The sequence below is a fragment of the Vulpes vulpes genome, chromosome 13 (genome assembly GCF_048418805.1).
Source record: "Vulpes vulpes isolate BD-2025 chromosome 13, VulVul3, whole genome shotgun sequence".
Taxonomy (NCBI): Eukaryota; Metazoa; Chordata; class Mammalia; order Carnivora; family Canidae; genus Vulpes; species Vulpes vulpes.
The window spans coordinates 137396548-137419112 of record NC_132792.1 but is presented as its reverse complement, the minus strand read 5'-3'; the positions used below and the strand labels follow the sequence as shown (position 1 = coordinate 137419112).

The 22565-nt window shown below is 38.4% G+C and overlaps 1 protein-coding gene across 1 annotated transcript in view; it reads right to left on the bottom strand.

The window, feature by feature from the left end:
- Positions 1–22565, bottom strand: part of PAPPA2 (pappalysin 2) — a 260412-nt gene that overhangs the window by 163488 nt on the left and 74359 nt on the right. Inside the window, exon 3 of the mRNA XM_026001248.2 lies at positions 1378–1523. Coding sequence (XP_025857033.1) covers positions 1378–1523 — 146 coding nt within the window. The remainder of the gene's footprint in view (positions 1–1377; positions 1524–22565) is intronic.

The window sequence follows — 22565 nt, the reverse complement described above, 5'->3', positions numbered from 1 at the left end:
ATAAGGCAAGACACTGAAATTCACTATTAAATGGATTATTGGAATATGACCATCTAGCCTACCATGAAGGCTGGAATGACACATTTGCTTTCATCTAGAAAGCACCACTAACCTCACAAATTTCTGATTTCTCACATACTCCAAGCTGAAAATACAAAATTTAATGATAAAAGGACTGCAGAGCCCTAAAACTGTATCACATACTATAGAGCCAATGAAACCCAGCATACTAGCAAAACATTCTGTTTAGATCACCACATGTTCAATTTTTTAATGTTTCCTTCTTTGCTTAAGATATATACCCCTTCTAAATGTTGACCTGATTCATTCCAGAAATTTTCATATTCTGGTTTCCTCCTCAACAGCAGTAATATATTTTCATCTATCACTAACTACTGCTCATACTCCTTTTTCTCTAATCCACAATACTAGCTGTCCTTTGGAAATTTGCCTGTATTTTCTTTAATTATCAATGTAACATGTTGTGGACTCCACTTCACAATGACCCCATTATACATGGGTTTGACACATATAGCATTATGTGATCTTTCTTCAATTTATGTCTTTCTGCTTCATATTTGATTACTGAGAAGATTAACTTTGTATAGCCTCTTTTAAATCATTTATAAAGTGATTTCCAGTCTCTATAATCATTCTGTTTCCAACATGAAAATTCCTCCCGATTATGGTAATTCAGTTTTAAAATAAATTTTGGTAAAATCCCAGTCAAGATTCTTTGAAAGCACATAAAAATTATATTGAATAATTACTCCTTATCCACATTAACTGATTTAATGGCTTTTTAGTTGACCAGTAATATCTCCTTTCCAATAACAATAACAAATTACAAAAGGAATTATCTTTCTTAAGAATGTAGACGTTCTGCTCAGTATTAAGTTGTCACCTTTTTCCTAAGTAAGCAGGGAAACCCCACCTGCCTGAACTTCCCAGGATTTCTTCAGAAGCCCAATCCTAGATCCATGGATCCTGAGGAGCCATGCACAAAGCCCACAAGTCTTCTGTCACATTGATTACCATAAACCAGGTTTCATAGCCCAGCTGCCTTCTTTGCTAATTTCCCCCTTGACAAGACACAAAATGAGGCTCTCCAAGACACAAAATGGATCTTATTACTCATCAGCAATTCGTTTACATCTAGTTCACATATTTGTCTAGAACATCCTGAGCTCTAATACCTCTTTCTTGTCTATATTGAAACATTTTGACAGATTCTCCCCAAAGGCCATTCCCAGCCCAAGGCAGTTAATTCATTGAGTAAAATTTTTCTCTTTCTTTCTATTTCCCTCAAACTCACTTCTCATAATCATTTGGGGCCTGCTCAATTTTTCTACCATATTTGGTCTTCATTTCACTTACCCAGGTGACTAATGGCTTCCTTGTCCCAAGGCCAGGTGGCAGCACCAGCAAGGTCTTCCCGCACTGAGCTAGCAAAGTAGACATTGAGGAAGTGCGTACTATTGAGCTGCAGTGCCTCCTTCAGCTCCTTCACACTCATGTATGCCCTGGAGAGCACACAAGAGAAGAAAATGTCACACCAAAGGATCAGGACATAGAAAATAGAACCAGACCTGGTCAGACTGACACTCCAGCCAGCATTGCCCTTTAGAGGGGCAGAGAGACAGAGACCAGGCTGTCTTGAAGATAACAAAAAAGGCACTAGTACACATTTAAGATATTTTATTCCAAGATAAATAATATGTTAACTTTTAGCACTGTATTATTTATATGAATAGTCAGTGTTTGATGTCATACTCAATTCCCACTCTACATCTAGATTATTTCCTCAAGATAAATTCAATGATACTCCTAATTATTTGCTCTAAGTATTAACCCCAGGCTATGGTGAAGAAGGCCTTCCAACTGTCAGTTCCTGGTTCCTTCTATCACACTTAATGAACATTACTATGATCAGAGGACCAACTGAATCTCTATTTCAGTATATGCTTGCTTTAAGCATTATTTTTAAAAAACCAGTGGCTAGGAAACAAAGTAAAAAGAAAGAAAACAGATGAGTTATAGGTAGAAGAAAATATCATAAAATTATTACAAAGATATTTTTCTTTCTAGTCCCTTAATCCATAGAAACTACTCCAACTACCTTATGCTACTTACCAAGTATCTTTACTGGTGGCCTTCAAAGTACTAGGAACTATTATGTTTGTACTTATGCACAGAATTAAAGGTTTATTAAAAACACATGCCATATGGCCCATAAAAAAGGGAAATGAGCATTTTATCTCTTTTTTTAAAAGATTTATTTATTTATTTATTTATTTATTTATTTATTTATTTATTCACGACAGAGAGAGAGAGAGAAGCAGCAACACAGGCAGAGGGAGAAGCAGGCTCCATGCAGGGAGCCTGACGTGGGACTTGATCCCAGGACTCCAGGATCACACCCTGGGCTGGAGGCGGCACTAAACCACTGGGCCACTGGGGCTGCCCTACCTTTTATCTCTTTATAAGCTCATATATAGTCAAAGACTTCCTTCTTCCTGGCATCAGTGAAAGTTTAAACTTACCATAAGCAAAGAGACTCACTCAACAGTCTCACTGAAGAGCTATTTTAAGAACAAACAACTAAGGCGGAGCTAGTGGCCCTTTGCATTTATTGGATACATCATCCCATAGTGACCATAGTCTGCCACTCAAAAAGAGGAATGTTCTACCACAGCTTCAAGTCAGCAGACATCTCCTTCAACATTAGTTGGAAATTTCCTTTATAGATCATGCATCATTATTGCTGTTCTGATAGACAAGCTGAAATCCAGAAGCTCGTGTTAGGACAGCATGACCCTTCTTTTCTTGCATGTTCTGCCTCCCAACCACACTCATGATGCAATCTATTTAATCCACACGTAGGATATACTGGCAAGGAGTACCCAAGAATTGGATCCCAAAGAAGATTGTTTTTGTATTCTTTGGAACAGAACCAAAAAGAGGAATACAAATTAAGAAACAAAAAATATTCTGCTTTAGAACTAAAATACTTGGGAGAAAAGATATTTAAAAATACTTTTTCATATTGACTTGTAATATCTTGGAAAAATAGTTCTAAGCCCCAAGAAATCATCCAAATTCCATGAGGTGATGTCAGATGTGATCAGAGGGATATTCCTTCTGCTTTCCTGGAGACACAATGTTTTTTGGACTGTTGCCTGCTTTTCTCTGGATATTGGTCACATTCTCTTTCTCTTTCTCCTTAATTAAAAATAATTACAATTTCCTGTATTGACAAATTGATGGTTTGGAGCTGTGATGACATCAAGTCATTCTTCAACATAGAGATGTAGGCCAGAAGAAAAGAGCAGAGAAAAGGTGAATGGGAAAAGAGAGAAAAGGAAAGGAATGGAAAGGACAAATAAGGGCAGAGAGAATTAGAGACTGAGCCTACACACAGCTCAGGATACCAAGGAAGACAAGTCACACCCTTTTTCTGTTCCTATTCCAGAGTTCCCATTAAAACTGGGAGTTGGTAACTTGACAGTTTCTCTCTTTTCTCCTCCCTCATTCTCCCTCAAATCCCCCTATTCCTGGCACGGTTTACTTGGGCTATCTGTGTGTTACTGGCTTCTCCATCTGCCATTTACCAGTCTTGGCTGCTATCCTTGTCCTCCCTCAACCCAGCAGTTCCACTAATTTCCCTTGAGCACACTCCAAGAGGCCTCCTCCTCCACCACCAACCTCATTAGCTGGTTCTACTCATCTCCCTTTTCCTTCTTGGCCCCACCCTCCCTCCAGTCATAAATTACCCTTCCAGATGAAAGTATTTATGTCATGCTGGTGGCAAACTGGGTGTGGTTGCTCCAACTCCTGCACTACACAGAGATATATGTAGACAGAAGTCGGCAAGTATAAGGAGGAGAACACATTTTTAAAAGCTAGAGACAGTTGGAAAGAGTCATTAATCGAATTGATAAAAGAAAACCTTATTTTATTGGAAACAAAGATTTTTTTCTAGATTATTTCCTTAATCTACAAAGGGTAAAACTATAGATATCAGTGTTTCTGCTTTGCATGCTGAATGCTCTACCTATTATAACCTATACACCTTTTCACAAGTTAATCAGAGCTGACATAAACATTTTATTAATGCGACCAGAGTTGGCTTAGACCTTAGGTGTAGAAAAATGAATATTACTCTTAAATTCAGAGCTAAAGGTAATTATTTCTAAAGAAATGATTTATGAAGAGATAGACTTGACATCCAAAAATAACTTAATATTCAAAGAAAGGTCAAATAATATGCATAAATGTCATAAAAAAGCACAAGTGTCTTGAACTGACCAGAACTGTATATGAAAAGGAAGATGAACTACATTAATCTGCTTAATTTCTGCCAGAATCTCCTTTTGCTCATACTCTCCATTCTCCAGACTGAAGTACTCACTTTTTCCTGAGGACTCAGAGTGACCAAAGCAAAGTTGTGTTTTGATTTTTGTAAAAATTGCCTCAGAATCAAGCTCTGCCTGAGACTGACATGTTAAGTTCTTCTGCCCAGCGCTCAAGTCTGTTATTTCTGACATGGTCCCTAGAAGAATGCACATCTCCCTCACCACTTTACGACTGTGGCCCACTGGGATTAACCATTGCCTGATACCCAGTGCCTGTGTTTCTTTGTCTTTTAGACTTAATGCACTCATTTTGATCCATGCCATGCTTCCTGACTGCTGATCCCCAACCACACTCTAGTGTCTAGATGTACATGCAAGCCCCAACTTTTGCTTAGTTTCTAAGCAAAAGTGAAAAAATACTTCAGAAAGCCTATTTGTGCTCTAGCTTAATAGTCAGCTGAGTAAGTAACTCCTTTATAGACTGATAGAAACAATTGCAAGAAGAAAGCCAGAAAGAAGGAAAAGATCATGAGCTGTCTGAAGGACATTGAACTGTATCAAAAATTGGCATGTTGAAAAACAAGACATAAAAAAAAAGAAAAAAAAAAAGAAAAACAAGACATAAAGGATACATGTGTGTCTTGAGATCTCCAGAGGAAGACCCTGACTGCATTTACAGGGTAAAGCAGCACTCCTTGACAACAAAACCAGATGCCCCCAGAACCCTCAGTCAATTAGCCTCAAGGAAACAACTCTTTAGTCTGCAGAGTACCAACTAGTGCTCTCCCAGTGCCCAGAGCAACTCTAAAAACTTAGTTTTTCTCCTTCTCTCAAATTCCTCCTGCTCTTAGATGCCTGGTACTCTACTACATCACCATACACTTTACTCTTCTTTTTATTTTCCCACCTCCTGGTTAGTCCATACACATCAGGGATTCAGTGCCTTGCCCACAGCCCTCTCCTTCCCCACCTCCTATCATCCATTACTCAGGAAATTTCAATATCTATGTGAAATATCACTGCTAACAGTCTTCTCTTTGACTTTTTCACCTCCAATTGGCCCCACACCATATATTCATGGTCACCCTTACTCAGAGTGGTTTTTATGCCTGATCTCTCATAGATCTTTAATTCTACTTGTTTAAACTTTCACTTGAACTCCAATAAAAAAGAATATACAAAAAAAACCTTTCACTTGTTTATGGTTACCTCCTCTCCAGGAATGATTTGAGATCATCATTCTTTTCTTGTGCTTCCTCTTCCACCAATCTCAATCTTTTATTCCTCTCTTAGTAAATGATCATACTTCCTTCTTCAATGATGGATTTGAAGCCATTCATCATGCACTCTTAATATATACACACACATTTTCTTCCTTACCTATTTTTATTCTCTTATCTCTGGTCCCACAGGATGAGGTTTCTGAGCAAATCATAGCTAACACCCTGTCTTTTTCCTTCTCCCTTTCCAATTCAAACTTCTTGAAAGAATAATTTCCTGATCTCCTATTCATTTATTTCTTCCATATACCCCCAAATCCCACTGTAACCTGGATTTCATAAGCATCACTTTATCAGAACTGTTTTTGTTAAAGTCGTCAGTGACCTCCAAACTGTCCCTCCCCACAAAATGAAAAAAATTCAGTCACCTTCTTATGACTGAATTTTTATATTTTTATATTTAGTTACTTCCTGCTTCTTAAAGGAAGTGCTTCTAAAGCACTTCCTGAACTTTTTTTGCACTGTTCCTTCCTGGTTATATTCTTGCTTTTAAGACCACTCTCTAAAGAGTTCCTCTTTCCCCTTCTGATTCTTAGAAGTTATTCCCCAGAATCCTTTGGTCTTGTTTCTATTATATTCTTTTGTCATGCTCCTTGTTTACTATTGGAAACTCTTCTACTCCTAAACTTTGAAGCATCAATTAGTCCTTTGGTAATTCATATATATATATATATATATATATATATATATATGTACATATATATATACACACATATACATATATATACACATATCATATATATGATATATACACATATATTAGTGTGTATATATACACTATATTATATATATATATAACTATAGATTAGATTGTTTCTCCTTTATAGTAGGACATCTCTACCTAGATCATATACAGACATCTTGAGATCAAAATGTCAATTAAATGTGTGATTCTACCTAAGCAAAAAGAAATTCAGACACAATTTTCCCAGCACCATTTATTGAAGAGACTGTCTTTTTTCCAGTGGATAGTCTTTCCTCCTTTGTCGAATATTAGTTGACCATAAAGTCGAGGGACCACTTCTGGATTCTCTATCCTGCTCCATTGATCTATAGGTCTGTTTTTGTGCCAGTACTACACTGTCTTGATGACCACAGCTTTGTAGTACAACCTGAAATCTGGCATTGTGATGCCCCCATCTATGGTTTTCTTTTTTAATATTCCCCTGGCTATTCGGGGTCTTTTCTGATTCCACACAAATCTTAAGATGATTTATTCCAACTCTCTGAAGAAAGTCCATGGTATTTTGATAGGGATTGCATTAAATGTGTAAATTTCCCTGGGTAGCATTGACACTTTCACAATATTAATTCTTCCAATCCATGAGCATGGAATATTTTTCCATCTCTTAGTGTCTTCCTCAATTTCTTTCAGAAGTATTCTGAGTTTTTAGGGTATAGATCCTTTACCCCTTTGGTTAGGTTTATTCCTAGGTATCTTATGCTTTTGGGTACAATTGTAAATGGGATTGACTCCTTAATTTCTCTTTCTTCAGTCTCATTGTTAGTGTATAGAAATGCCACTGACTTCTGGGCATTGGTTTTGTATCCTGCCACACTGCCAAATTGCTGTATGAGTTCTAGCAATCTTGAGGTGGAGTCTTTTGGGTTTTCTATGACCCAGCAATTGCACTGCTGGGGATTTATCCCAAAGATACAGATGCAGTGAAACGCCAGGACACCTGCACCCTGATGTTTATAGCAGCAATGTCCACAATAGCCAAACTGGAAGGAGCCTCAGTGTCCATCGAAAGATGAATGGATAAAGAAGATGTGGTCTATGTATACAATGGAATATTACTCAGCCATTAGAAATGACAAATACCCACCATTTGCTTTGACGTGGATGGAACTGGAGGGTATTATGCTGAGTGAAATAAGTCAATCGGTGAAGGACAAACATTATATGGTCTCATTCATTTGGGGAATATAAAAAATAGTGAAAGGGAATAAAGGGGAAAGGAGAGAAAATGAGTGGGAAATATCAGAGAGGGAGACAGAATATGAGAGATTCCTAATTCTGGGAAACAAACAAGGGGTGGTGGAAAGGGAGGTGGGTGGGGGGTGGGGGTGACTGGGTGATGGGCACTGAGGGGGGCACTTGATGGGATGAGCACTGGGTGTTATGCTATATGTTGGCAAATTGAACTCCAATAAAAAATTATAAAATATATAAATAAATAAAAATTTAAAAAAGGAATGAAAAAAAAAAGAAATTCAGACACAGTGAATTTTGGTGATTCTGAAATAGTGGTCTAACCAAAGAATCTGTGGACATCTTCTCCATAGGTAAATATGCAGGAAGGGTTGAGTTCTGGTTAAACACAGAAGAAGTATGTATCTATGTCCACAGAAAGATAAAAAGGCAAGTACAAGTGAAAGATCACAATAATATTTTGTCCCCTACTTAATTATACAGACTGGATTTTGGGTTCCTCAGGGGGAAAAAAAAAACACTCTTTTCATAAAAATTAGTGCCACCCAGGATACACAAATAATGCTTTGAGGCCTAAAAACAAAATGAAGCACCAGTTGAGGATAGGGGACACCCTCTCCATCTCTGGAAAGAATTAAGGGATGTCAGCACCATTCTGGCTCTGAGAGTTTTACAACTTTGGGTTGTATTAGAAGCCAGCTCTCTCCAGAGGCCAGCTTGTCCCTAGAGAAACAGTGAGGGCAAGAGCATCAGTTGGAAATGCTGAATGTCAGCAGAGAAGGTAAACATCACAGCCAGTGTTCAATGGCAAACAGCAGAAGAACAACAGAAACTGGTGGTCATGAGTTTTTAAGGCACATCCTTGTGAAGACTCCCAAAAATACTAGAAAAAGGAGATATTGTAGGAGGGTAAGATTTTGGTTATATAATGAACTAATGTAATTTTATTGTTAATGGTAATATGAGCTCATTCATACCCATAGGGCTATGTGGACTGGATTTGTCTCTGACACTAAACTCAGTCTTTTTCTGCACAGCTACTTTTCCAGCGTCCCTCTCTGAATTGGGGCTACTCCTATTATCCTCTCCATGACACAAGTAGAAAAACCAGGATTCCCTCTCATTCCTCCCTCCCCTCTCCTCCACTCTCCTCAATATAATGAAGATTATATTAACAATGAATCTTTTCTAGGCACAAACTATAGCCAACCTTGTCAGGCAAGGGATAATTTTGATTTCTCCCAGAACAGTTTCCAAAATTGACACAAAATAAAAATACAGGGATGATCCAATACTTCAGATGAGACTCTCTGCCAAAAGGCTGACTGTGCTAATAATAATTGCAGCACTTCAGATAAATTCTTTCCCTGACTTCCTGATAATCTCTCCCAAAAAGTTCAGGAAACAACAAAGAGATACAATAGTTTGATTTAAATTCTTACTAATAGAAGAAAAGTATCTGGTGACATGGCGGTGGATGAGTTCCTTAAATGAAAGAAACATTTTACTTTTTGCAACAGTTGAGGCTGATAACAAGGACTTGAGCTTTAGGCAAACAGATTTCTAAAAGAGGGGAATGATTCCTTAACCTAAGATTTTCAAGGGGAAAATGGCCTTTTGGAAGTAGAAGTAAATAAACCTTGAAAATGCATTGAATTCTAGATTGTCCCAATAAAGGTGAAAGGAGATATGAAACATCAGAAAGAACCAGGTTTGATAAAGGAACTATGTGCTAAGCTAAAATTTTTTTTAAAAAATACATGCAGATTTTGGAAAGAAGAAGAAGAAGAAAAGAAGAAGAAGAAGAAAGAAGAAAGAAGAAAGAAGAAGAAGAAGAAGAAGAAGAAGAAGAAGAAGAAGAAAGAAGAAAGAAGAAGAAGAAAGAAGGAGAAGGAGGAGGAGGAGGAGAAGGAGAAGGAGAAGAAGAGGAGGAGGAGGAGGAGAAGGAGAAGGAGAAGAAGAGGAGGAGGAGGAGGAGGAGGAGGAGGAGGAGGAGGAGGAAGAAGAAGGTGGCCAAAGAAGATAAAGTTGAGTACAACCATAAATATGAAAAAATGCAGTGATAAATTTTGCAAAGTGAAAATTTCCATTTTTCAGAATAATAAGTAAAATAGTGTAATGACACAGAAGGGGTAAAAAAGCTGAACTCTTAAAGGCTGCCTTGCTACCAAGATAAATAATCGTGAAAGCGCAAATCTATTCAATAATTCATTAACCTGGCAGTCTTTCATGTACTCTAATAATAATGGTGATCAAAATTAATTGAGTCCCAACTGTATGACAGATGCTTCATATATGTTTTCTCATGTAAAGTTCACAACAATCTTGTAAAGTTAGTGTATTTATTTCCCTTTACATATAAGAAATTCAAGTTTACAGAATTAAAGTTCCTGGCTCCAAACCACACAGCTTGTAAGTCTTGGAGGCAAGTTTTAAACTCAAGTTTCTCTAACTCCAAAGCACACATCCTTTCTTCTATTCTTAAATTGGTTTCCCTAGCATTGGTGAGTCACTGTGTTAGGCCTTGGCAATAAAAATATACATAATATATGATTCTTATTTTCAAGAAACTCAGTCTTGCATAATGGTAATGCAAGGTGACAGGCACCAATAGTAGCAGTACACACAAAATTACGCTTATCATGATGAGCCCAGAGTAATGTACAGAATTATCAAATCACTATACTATACACCTGGAACTAACACAACACTGTATGTTAGCTATACTGGGATTAAATTCTTTTTTTAGTTACATGCAAGAACAGAGGAGGAAGTAAAAAATTGACAATAAGGCACTGTAAACTTTGTGGCAGACATTGTGAATTGGTTTGTGTGGATTATTCTACCCTCCTTCTTGTGCATTCTTGTTCTGGAGAACAGAGAAGTTAAATTCTGCATCCTTCCAGTTCTCTTATACCTAGGGATCTGGATGTGATTTCGAGTCTGCCAATCAGTTGTGCTCTAGTTGGAAGATGGCAGTGAGATGAAGACCTTACTGCTTTTTCTTCCTTCACCTGCAAGCATGGCAGGGTGAGAGTATACGTTCTAGGGTGTGGAGGAGCAGGCCCTGGGCCAACACTTGTTCCCGGGGCGGATCTAGTAGGCATAGCATGACTGCAATGGTGGCACGTCAATGATTTCCTGATCTCCCTCCAGCAGCTACACACTGTGTTCCTGAAACCAACAGGGACCTAAGGATTCCCCACCTTCCTGTCAGTGGCAAGGGGGTGGCAGCTCCACTTGCAGACCTGTTCTTCAGTGCTGCTCTAAGACATATTCCTGGATGCCCAACCTAAATCTACTACTCCAGCCCTTATAAAAGCTTTATAAGCACTAAAATCCTGTGTATTTAATCCTTTTTGGTTAAAATGGCAACAATGCTTTGTGGTTTTGGCAACTAAATACTGATTGATTCAGAGATGCTATTCCAGCTGTGTTTTCCACATTTGATTTTAGTTCTCAAGGTAGAAAAGTCAGGAAAGACGTAGTCAAGCCAAATATATACAGATGACCAAAAGAAACTAGAAGTCTTAATAGATGGAAGAATTGTTTTTGGAATGAATTTATCTTGGGAATGATAAAATTGTACCCTAAAATCCCCCAAAGGACATGTTGGGGTAGCTACATAACAACGAATCTTTGTGAGTAATGATGAGGTGCATGGCAGCCAAAGACTGAAAGATATTTCAAGTTCCTTCAGAAGAAGGAGATGGGGGATACCTGAGTGGCTCGGTGGTTGAGTGTCTGCCTTTGGCTCGGATCATATCCTGAGGTCCTGGGATCAAGTCCCGCATCAGGCTCCCTGCATGGAGCCTGCCTCTCCCTCTGCCTGTTTCTCTGCCTCTCTGTGTGTGTGTGTCTCTCATGAATAAATAAAATCTTAAAGAAGAAGGAGGAGGAAGTGGAGGAGGTGGATGAGGAGAAGGAGGAAGAGGAGGAGGAGAGGGATGCCTGGGTGGCTCAGTGATTGAGTGTGGGCCTTCAGCTCAGGGCATGATCTCAGGGTCCTGGGATTGAGTCTCGCATCTGGCTCCCTGCGGGGAGCCTTCTTCTCCCTCTACCTATGTCTCTGCCTCTCTCTGTGTGTCTCTCATTACTAAATAAAATATTTTTAAAAAAGGAGAGACTTGGAAACTAAATATCAGTGAGCTCAGTGTCAAGTCCCAGAAATATTTCCAATGTGCTATTAAACAGGCAAATCTGTACTACCCATGTAAGAAAAAGGTAATTACAGAAACTACCATGGGCTCACTTAAGAAAAAAAAAATCATACAAAAGTATTCACACTTCTTTTGTTGTTGCTTTGGGTGTTTTGCTGAATTTGCTAAAGTAGATGATCCCTTAGAAAAGTATACCTTGGTTTAATAGGTTATGTGATACCTTGCTCACAAGATCTTCATAAGAAGGATGGAGAAACGTGCACAGTTATGCATTCATAACAACCTGCACCAAATGTAGGGGCAGCCTGCAGGGAGGTTCTTAATATCTTAGCCCAGGTGTCTGTAGTTGCCCCTATTTCATTGGCTTATATCATCAATGTCTTGCAACAATTCACTTGCAACGGCACAGTGTAGGTTTATCATGTTTACAAATGACATTAACTGAAGAGAGATCATATTCTGGGTAGCACAATAAAGATTCAAATAAGTCTCGCAAAGCAATAATTATAGGGGGACACTCAAAGGGTAAAATTCAAAAGTTTCAAGTGTAAATCCAAAGTTAAAAACAAATAAAGAACACAATTGCTAAAATATAATATTAAGGACTCTGGGTTTGGCACCAATTAATAGGACAAAAAGAGTCCTATAGATTTTAGTTGCCAACAAATTTCCATCATTCCCTAAGGGAAAATGTATAGCCCCCTGGGACTCAGTGCTGAGCACAAAGTGCACTGCCCTGAACAGACGTGTGCTTGACGAGCCTATCCTTCTTTAAGGACATTGGAACCTGAGACATGCCCAGAAGAGGGAGACTAAAAAGGAAGGAGATCTGACAAAAATGTCCTATGAGGAATGGCAGAAGAAATGGGGCATATTTAATCTAGATGGCAGGGGTGGGAGGGCAGCCTGAAAACTGGTTAAAGATCTGCTATTCAATGATGTATAAGCACCTTGCTCTGTATAAGTCCAGAGGAAAGGACTAGAGCCAAAGAACAAAATTATGAGGTCTCTTTTTGCCTCAATATACTTTAAAAACTTAATAAATTTTAATTGTTAAAAAAATAATTCCCTATCACTAGAAATATCCAAGCAAAAGCTAAAGAATCACTTTGCAGAGGTGTTGAAGAGATGAGTCGTAAAACAGAATATAAAACCAAACTACTCCTTACAACTCCAAATTGTCACAATGTTGAAGATCTAATGCATTCTCGTTGCAATGATGATCTTAATACAACTGATTTCTACATCTATTTCTTCCTCTTTTCAATTTTCTCACTTTTTAAAAAAAGATTTTATTTGTTTTACTTGAGGGAAAGACAGAGACAGAGAGAGAGAGAGAGAGAGAGAGAGAGAGAGCAAGTAGAGGGAAGGGCAGAGAGAGAAAGAGAAGCAGGGCTCCATCCCAGGATTCCAGGATCATGACCTGAGCCTAAGGCAGACACTTAAGCAACTGAGCCTCAATTTTCTCACACTTTTTGACCATTTCTACCAGGATAGCCCTTGTTGTGGGCTGAACTGTGTGTCCCCAAAAGACATTGGAGTCCTAACCAGCACCTGTGAGTGTGACTTTATTGTGAAAGATGGTCTATGCAGATGATTGAATTGAGATCATTAGGGTGAGCCCTAATCCAATATGATTGTGTCCTTGTAAAAAGCAGAATGAACATAGAGGGCAGACAGTGTGAAGAAACAGGGAACACGCAGCTTATAAACCAAGGAATGCTTGAGGCTACCAGGGGCTGGGAGAGAGGCCTGGAACAGATTCTCTTTCACATCCCACAGAAGGAACCCACCCTGCTAATACTTTGATCTCAGACCTCCAGCCTCCAGAACTGTGTAAGATGATACATTTCTGCTGTTTAAGCCACCCAGTGTGGAATACTCTGTAATGGCAGTGCAAGGAAACGAATACAGCCCTCATCACTGCAAAGTTATCCATCTCACTGATTTAATACTGTCACCTGTCCCAGATAACCCAGTGCTAATTTAACTTTCTCTTCTATTCATGCTGTAATAATGCCACTGTCGCTATCTGGTTGGAATAGGTCCTTTTTACTTTATTTGCCATGTAGACTAAGATGTCCTCTTACTTTTCTCCTCTAGTAGCCAACTCCAGTCCTCCCTGTGCAACATCAATGCTGATTTTCCCTGTTCACTGTTGGTTCCCTGTGGCCTACACAATGGTCTTTTAAAATCCTTTAAATTGGGGATCCCTGGGTGGCGCAGCGGTTTAGCGCCTGCCTTTGGCCCAGGGCGCGATCCTGGAGACCCGGGATCGAATCCCACATCAGGCTCCCGGTGCATGGAGCCTGCTTCTCCCTCTGCCTGTGTCTCTGCCTCTCTCTCTCTCTCTCACTGTGTGCCTATCATAAATAAATAAATAAATAAATTAAAAAAAAATAATAAAAAAAAAATAAAAAAAAAATAAAATCCTTTAAATTGCCACTCAAAGCCCGGTAATCTAACCCCAGCCTATCCTCCAGGCTTGCACTAGTACCACTACATCATTGATTGAGCTACATTGATTTACCCCTTGATACCACACATGCTTCTGATTTTCTTTTTTGCCTCCCTGCTTTGCTTAGGTAGTTATCCCATTACATATATAATTATCAAAACTGTAACTGACATCCAAGTCCCCTTTTCTATCTCATTTCTATAAAGCCCACCCTGGTTACCCCAGCGTGAAATGAGCCCCTAACTCTGAATCTCTACCTCATTCAGTCTAGTCTACAACACACAACAGCAATTATAATATGTAAACCTGCTTTGGCAATATTTGCCAACAGTAGAAATCCTACCTTTAGATATTTAACTTAAAAAGGTATTTGTATGAGTTTCAAATATGCACAAATAAGAATAGTATAATAGCAACATAAAAAATATAAGAAGATAATATAACATCATTGTATATTATGCTAATAGAATACTATAATAGCAAATAAAAGTATAATAACAAAATATAAATAATGTAAATTTCTATTAACATGGATCTGACAAGATAAATTAAAAGTATATAATATTTGTATCATGAATGCATTAAAAATGATCCAGATCTATATAGAAAAGTGACCCCAAAATAGTATTGATTGAAGAAGTAAGCTGTGCAATGGTAAGTGTAATATAATTCTATTTATCTGAAACCATATACATGTCAATCTAGATATCTAGAAGAGGATGAAATAGGTAGTAAGATTTAAACTAATTTTCTTTGTATTCTTCTGTATTGATATTATACACACACATACATATATATAATACAGCCTTCTTTTTAATTTTTTTAAGATTTTATTTATTTATTCATGAGAGAGAGAGAGAGAGAGAGAGAGAGAATGAGAGGCAGAGACACAGGCAGAGAGAGAAGCAGGCCCCATGCAGGGAGCCCTGATGCAGGACTCAATCCTGGGACTCCAGAATCATGCCCTGGGCCAAAGACAGGTGCTAAACTGCTGAGCCATCCAGGGATCCCATACAGCATTCTTTTTAATGAGTAATGTTTTATTAAATAAAATTTTAAAGTAAGTGCATATTTTCTCAGCACATGTTGAGATGGGGTTGTAAAGTTTACAAGGTATTTCCATAAGTTATTGCCTGGGTAAAGTTTAGTCTAGCAGCAGGTGAAAAACTGGTGAGACTCTGAACAATATATTATTAACTCAACAGCAAAACACTGATAATATCATATATTTATATTGTTATAGTTATGTTAAAAAAACTAGCATTTATAAAATAGAGCCTTTTTTATTTCAATATTCAATATTCTTTACTTTGTTATCTAGATAAAGTTCCCAGAAGTACCATGTCTTTCTCAATGTGAGAGCAACTTAGTATATCATCCTTCATATTGTCAAGTGCTTATTTAATATTAGTTGAGTATATCAATGGTAGAGACAGTCAGAATTAGAATATGAACCAAAGAACATTCTATTCTTCCCCCCTCACAAGTATGCCAATATTGCCATGCTGCAGACTCTTCCACAGAGATACAGTTACCTCTAAAAAGCCTAACTTCAAGAAGTAACATAGGACTTGTTGCCTCCAATGGAGAGCAAGAGACAAAATTTCACCCAAAGACAAAGCTTAAAGACAAAAATGTGCTCTCTTTGACAACTCTTTGCTGGTGACTAAAGACAGAGCAGGTTCTTGGCAAAAACAGAGTGTAACGATAATACTCTCTGGGTCTGGGTAGGAATGGGCAATGTAATTCCACAGGCATTACACAGGGTTTAAAAATAGGAAGCTGTTCCCGGGAGGAGTGGTCCTTGTGGGTAACAAGGGAGCGGACACAATATGTTTCAACTAGTGGTAAAAATCCATGAAGTCATCCAGTATTTTAGTTACTCTTTTGTGTTTCTTTTCTCTTTTCCTCCATTCCTCCTTCTTCCATTGCTTTAGAACATTTTAAAAGCTTTCCTTCAAATCCAATTTTTAAGCAAATCATTCTTTCCGTAATATGTCATACACATTCATGTATGCACACACCCCAGCACTACAGAAGTCAGTCCTTTCTGACAATGTACATGCACCAAACTGAACTCTTCACTTTCTATTCTACTGAATAGTGAGGAAGGTGAGTGACTCCTGTAATAGGATTATGATGATGGAAAATCTTTCATACTTTGACTTTGGAAGGCAGGATGACACACTCATGAAATTGCACTGAGGTCAGACTCTAGCTGAGGCTACCTGTTTGCTCAGCCCCTTCCCCTGCCTTATCCTACTTCCCTCATCTCTTTCTTCTAAAAGAAACTCTCAGTAAACCACGAATACCGAAATTCCTGTCTGAGGCACCACTTCTTGGGAATCTCCTCAAAGACAAAGAGGAACTTATGCCCATGCAAGAGAAAAGGAGGAGGGAAGGGAGGTAGAAATGCAAATGATTTTGAGGGTTGATGGTATTACAGTGAGAGACCACTTCTCTAGTTTATCCTGCTTTCCTAATAAAGGAGAAGGTGAGGTGATAAGTCCAGAAATTTCAGAAGATTTAGAAAGTGTGAAATACTCACTACGGAAGGACAGAGAACAGGAAACCACTTACTAGGGAGATACAGGGGGATGGGTTAGATAGGGTCTCTGAACAAATACTCCCATGCTCATCTTCTTCCAAATCTAGTTAGTTATAATTTCTACTTGGAAGCAATCAAGGAGAAGGAAAAAGAGGAACTTTTCTATTGCTACTAGTGATTGCAAAGTAAATGATTCTTCCCTAGATATGGAATTCATAAATGTTACATAATAAATTCTGTTGATTATAAATTGGACTTAAAGATGTTCTACTTTCATCCTCAACATTCTTTGTAGAATTGTCACCTGCAAGGTCACCAATAACCTCCCAGTGGCTCTATCCAGTGGACACCTTTCTGTCCTTATCTTCTTGACCTCTTTGAAGCATGTGACACCATTGACCACTTTCTTTTTGCGACTTCCTCTTCACTTGCCTTTGGTAAGTCAACACTCATCTAGTTTACCTCCTACTCTATAGACCCTCCTCATATTCTCATGGGTCCTTCTTTCTCTCCCTCTCTCCTAGGCACTGTTTCCCCTGGGCCCATCCTTTGCTTTCTTACTTCTCACTCTTTATATCTCCAAGAATGAACACATTCACTCCTGCAGCTTTTTCTGCAGTGATTAACTCCAAAATGTATCTCTAGGTTAGATTTGTCTCCTCAGTTACAGGTAAATATATCAAATTGTTTAATGAATATCATCCTCTAAATGTCCCTCAGAGACCTTACATTCAACAAGTCCAAAACTCAACTCATCCTCCCTTTTAATTTCCACTTCTTGCATTTCCCCATGATGGGAGACAAGTCTCACCATTACTCTATATCCAACACAGAACCCTAGAAAGGATTTATCCTAAACTCTTTTCCAATTTCACATCCAAATAATCACCAAGTACAGTAGGTTCTAATCTCTCCCACCCACCATCCATGTCATTGCTTGAAGCCACCATAGTTTCTCTTCCGTGAGCAAAATCTTTATTGGCTAGGTAATCTTCATTCTTCCCCCATCTTCTTCCATTTTCCTTATGGAAATCTGAGCAACCCATTCCTCTGCTTAAAACATTCCAATGGTGTCCGATGTGTTTGAGACAAAATCCAAATGCCTTAATATAATTTCGAAGCCTTTCATGATCTGGACCCTTGCTACCTGCCTGGCTTCATCTCTGGCTATTATTTCTCTTTTCTGAATTCCCAAAGTACTCATAGCTCTGCACTTGTGTTATGGTCTCTCTTGGTTTCATAAAATTGCACAAATATTTCTTCTACCTAGAATGCTCTTTTTTTCTGTGTATTTTTTTTTTTTTGCTAATAACTACCCATTATCAAAATTAGTATAGACATCACCTCTTACAGGCAGGTTTCCCTGGTATCCATCCCAACTGCTGAGTCCAGAGTTGGTTCCTGGCCTAGGTACTACCTCAGTATACTCTGTCCCTCCAGCATAGATAGCACTAATGGCATTATGCTGGTGACTGGTGGAAAGCTGAAACTTCATCAAATATCCTTCTGATTCCAGGTATGGTCCAGTACTGCTTCTAATGATAGCTGGAATATTTCTCAATATTGAGTTCCCGAAAGGAATTAAACTCTACTGTGGGATATACATATTGTAATATAGAAAATAGCCATGTTTGTATCATATTTGGCTTTTGATGAAACAGTTCAGTGGAAACGGCAGCTCGATAATAAAATAAGCATTTAAAAGACATCCTCTCACTCATAGACTCCAGGACAAGTGTTATTGGTCGTAAGGAGGTACAGAATAGGAAGGTCCAAATTCAGCAAAGCTTTCTGAGCCCCTCTAATGGTACTCGCAACTTCTCCAGAAGTTGCATGGATCTACAGCCAAGGATGATCATGCCTCAGGAGACAGAGGGCTCCAAATTCTACCTTCTCACTCAGGAAGTTCTCATAAGCCCCCAGATGCCAATCAGATGTCAGTATACCTGCCTCCTGATGAAGAGTCTCCTGATGGGAGAATTTTTCTTTGCTTTTTTGCATTATCATGTGTAAACTTTGATTTCAGAAAGTGGCCAGATCACTGAAACCACTGCAGTTGTCCATCTGTCCATTTGACTGAGGAAAGAAAACTCTGTGTGTGTGTGTGTGTGTATATATATATACATATACACACACATACACATACACACACACACACACAGATGCAGTCTCCCTTCCCTCCCTTCTCCACTCACCCTTCTGGGCTTGGCCCTCACTTTTCCTCTCCTCTGAGAGCTGAGGCTCAAAAAGACACACCTTTTCCATTGCTCTATTTATTATACTGCCTTTTCTAGATGGACAAGTCCATCTTTTATATAAAGAGCACATTTTCCCTCCTCAATCTCTGTCTCTTACCACAGACATTAATGATTTGAAGCCATCTGAGGATCTTTTGTTGGCTGAGTGATCACATTCAGACTATGGCCTAGCAATGACTCACACTCTTGTGGTCTCCTTGTGTTTACCATGGATATTCTATTCCAGCTGGATTTCCCTTTCCCCAGGAAACCTAGAGCTAAGCAATTTCTCCATTTTTCTCCTTCGACTGCAGCATCTCTATATGACCCTTTCACCACCAATGTCTTCTTAAAGGGGTGTGTGTGTACTCCAGACTGTGAATCAGCGACTATGGACTGCAGAGCAAATCCAGTATGTGGTCAGATTTTGTATGGCCTATGAACTAATAATGGTTTTTCCATTTTTAAGGAGTTGTAAAAAAAAGAAAGAAGAGAAGAAAATGCAAGAAAGACCATGCATGGCCTGAAAGCTTAAATATTTACTATCTAGCCGTTTAACAGAAAAAGTGTGTCAACTCCTATTCTATACTAACATATGTTTCTAAAAAATGAATCAGAATTCAGATAGACATGGACTTAGAGTCCAGCACTGCCACTTATCAACTCTGTGACCCTGGACACATTATTTACCCTCCGTTTTCTCATCTGTAGCATAAAGTAATAATTAATTCTAATCACTATGTGAAAGCAAAATGGCATGTGACACAAAGCACGATAGTGGCCACTCATAAGAAGAGCAAAATAAACAGTAGCTATTTTTTGCTATTGTTACTCTTTTTGATTCAGTGAAGTCTATTACATTTTTTATATTCACATAAGAAAGGCTGACACACAAGAAAGGCAATACATTTTCAGACCAATATGTGAACCAAATCACTTAACTACCCTGTGATTGCATCCCTTCACTCTCAAAAAAAGGAAGTGTCATAGCCATTGTTTTATGAAGATTAGAAGTAAGACAATACTTTATATATATGACTCAAAATGTCTTAATGGGATCTCAGAGCTACATTTTCTATTCTTTTTCACCTAGGCAGAAACCTGAGAGCAAGCCTTTCTCCCTCATATTCATTCTTACCCCTAATATCCACTCAGTCACTGAGACTTACCTAATTTATCTATTAATTATTCCCAACTGCAACTCCTTCACTCTAATGTCACTGTCATGGGCTCTCATTATCTCTTGCTAAACTATAGCAGAGGTCTTCTATCTTCTTGCCTACCATTTTACCTCCCCTAAGCTGTTAGGGACTTACCTACCTAAGCCACGAATCTGTCTAAACTCTCACATTGCTTACAACTACCTCATCTCTTGTCATTATCTGGCTCATGCTTCACGTTCCAACAACACCAAACCACTTACAGTTCCCCACCCATACCCAATGATACTGTTTAGTGCATCTCTTCTTTTGCTTGTGTTATTCCTTCTTTTTTAAATTATAAAAATACTACATGCATGTTATATATAATTTTGAATGCAAAAAAGAATTATAAGAAAATTATATATCATCAAAATTCTAATTCCTCAGAGATAACTACCATTTGATATATTTGTTTCCATTGTTTTTCTATGCATATAACACAATAAGTTACCCTATTGGGGACATGCTTTCTCTTTGAATTTTGAGCTTTTGCTATTACACCATTATTTGTTCCGACCCATACAAATTTATTTTGTTCAACTAAATATGCAGTCAAGTATCCTTGGCAATTGTTGTTATTTAAACTGTAATAAACCATAGAAAATTCACAATTGTGCCTTTCTCGGCCACTTATCCTTCAGGGCAAAACTTTTCCATCTCAATCAGAGGTATTTCTGTAAGAGAAAGAACAGCTTGGGCACTGCCCAGAAAAATGGAGCATTATCTTTCACTGAAGCATGGAATAAAAAAGAAATTCTGGGAGCATGAACCTTTCTGCCATGTCATTTTATCTAAGTTTATTTATAGAGACAAGTAGAAATTGGTTATAGAGTCAAGTGGCCTTTCTGGGAGTATGCAGTTATTTGAGCTGACCTTGATGTAAAATTGCACATACTAACTTAGACCTTCCTGACTTATGTCACTGCTCCTGCAAACACTTGCATGAGTCTCAGTAACACCTCCGTTACAGAGAAGCCCTTAAGACCAACATGATGATTCTGACTCAGACTAGATAGATCAACAGAAACAAAGGCTCCTTAGGTAGCACAAAAACAATACCATAGTGAAAGGGAGCAAGGGAGCAAGGGAGGGAGCAAGGGAGGGAGCGAGGGAGGGGGAAAGGGGGAGAGGGAGAGAAAGAGAGAGAGAAAGAGAGAGAGAGAGAGAGGAATGTACTCCATACTTTATTCTAAATGCAGATTATTAAATATTCTGAGACCTCCTGCACTAAATAAAATAAAATCTGTTTAAATTCCTAGGGGATGTCATGAGTAGTAATACAGACTGTAGCTTTGAATTAAGATGGCCCAGGTTAACTTGGGTATAGCCATTTTCTTGTTGTATGACTTGGGGCATTATATATCACTAAGCCTGGATTTCATTATTTAAAAACTGATTGCGATTATCTTAAAAATGAACATAAAGTAATATAAAAACTGAGGATAATAATAGTAGTTGCCTCCTAAAATTGCCACACAGGTTAAGTGAAATCATATACGTAAAGTGCATGGCAAAATACCAAGGATACAGAAAGTAAATGTTATTCCACTCATCATTCCTCAAACACATTTGAAAATGGCACACTTTTTATTGTTTTTCAAATCATATCTATTTAAAAACCAATGGAGCATATTTTCACAAACTGGTCTAAACTCAGAATCAGGCTCCTTTTCAAAAGTTGTGGAAAGGTAGAAGGTAGTAATCAGGGAAAATGGAGCAAAGGCAGAACTTAGAATTCCTGCTTTACTGTTTGAAATTTTATAAGGAGAATGTATTATTTTATTTTTTTTAATTTTTTTAATTTATTTATGATAGTCACACAGAGAGAGAGAGAGAGAGGCAGAGACACAGGCAGAGGGAGAAGCAGGCTCCATGCACCAGGAGCCCGACGTGGGATTCGATCCCAGGTCTCCAGGATCGCGCCCTGGGCCAAAGGCAGGCGCCAAACCGCTGCACCACCCAGGGATCCCAGAATGTATTATTTTAGAGGAGAAACTCAATTTCTAAAGGTTAAAAGGGCAAATTAGACCTTAGAATACTCACTCTATACCATGCAATATTTTTAGGTGGTATAAAAGAAGCAACTTTATGATTAAAAGGCCAGCACAGACAAGGTAATGAATCAGACCCCGCACATGACAGTAAGTGGGCAACACTTGTCCATGTAAGAGAACTCTTCCCTTAGCAGAGTTTGGGCTATTTAGTCTCTATTCTTCTAATTCTACTTCAGTATTTGAAAACAAAAAGAGAGGTCAACTAACAACAATTAACAAAGAAAATAGAGACATAGAGAAAGGACCAAGTGAGTTCATTCTTTTTTCACCTGGTATTTCTCCCTAAGACACATTTGACAAGCTTAAAAGGAGGATGGATGGGTCATCTGTTTACC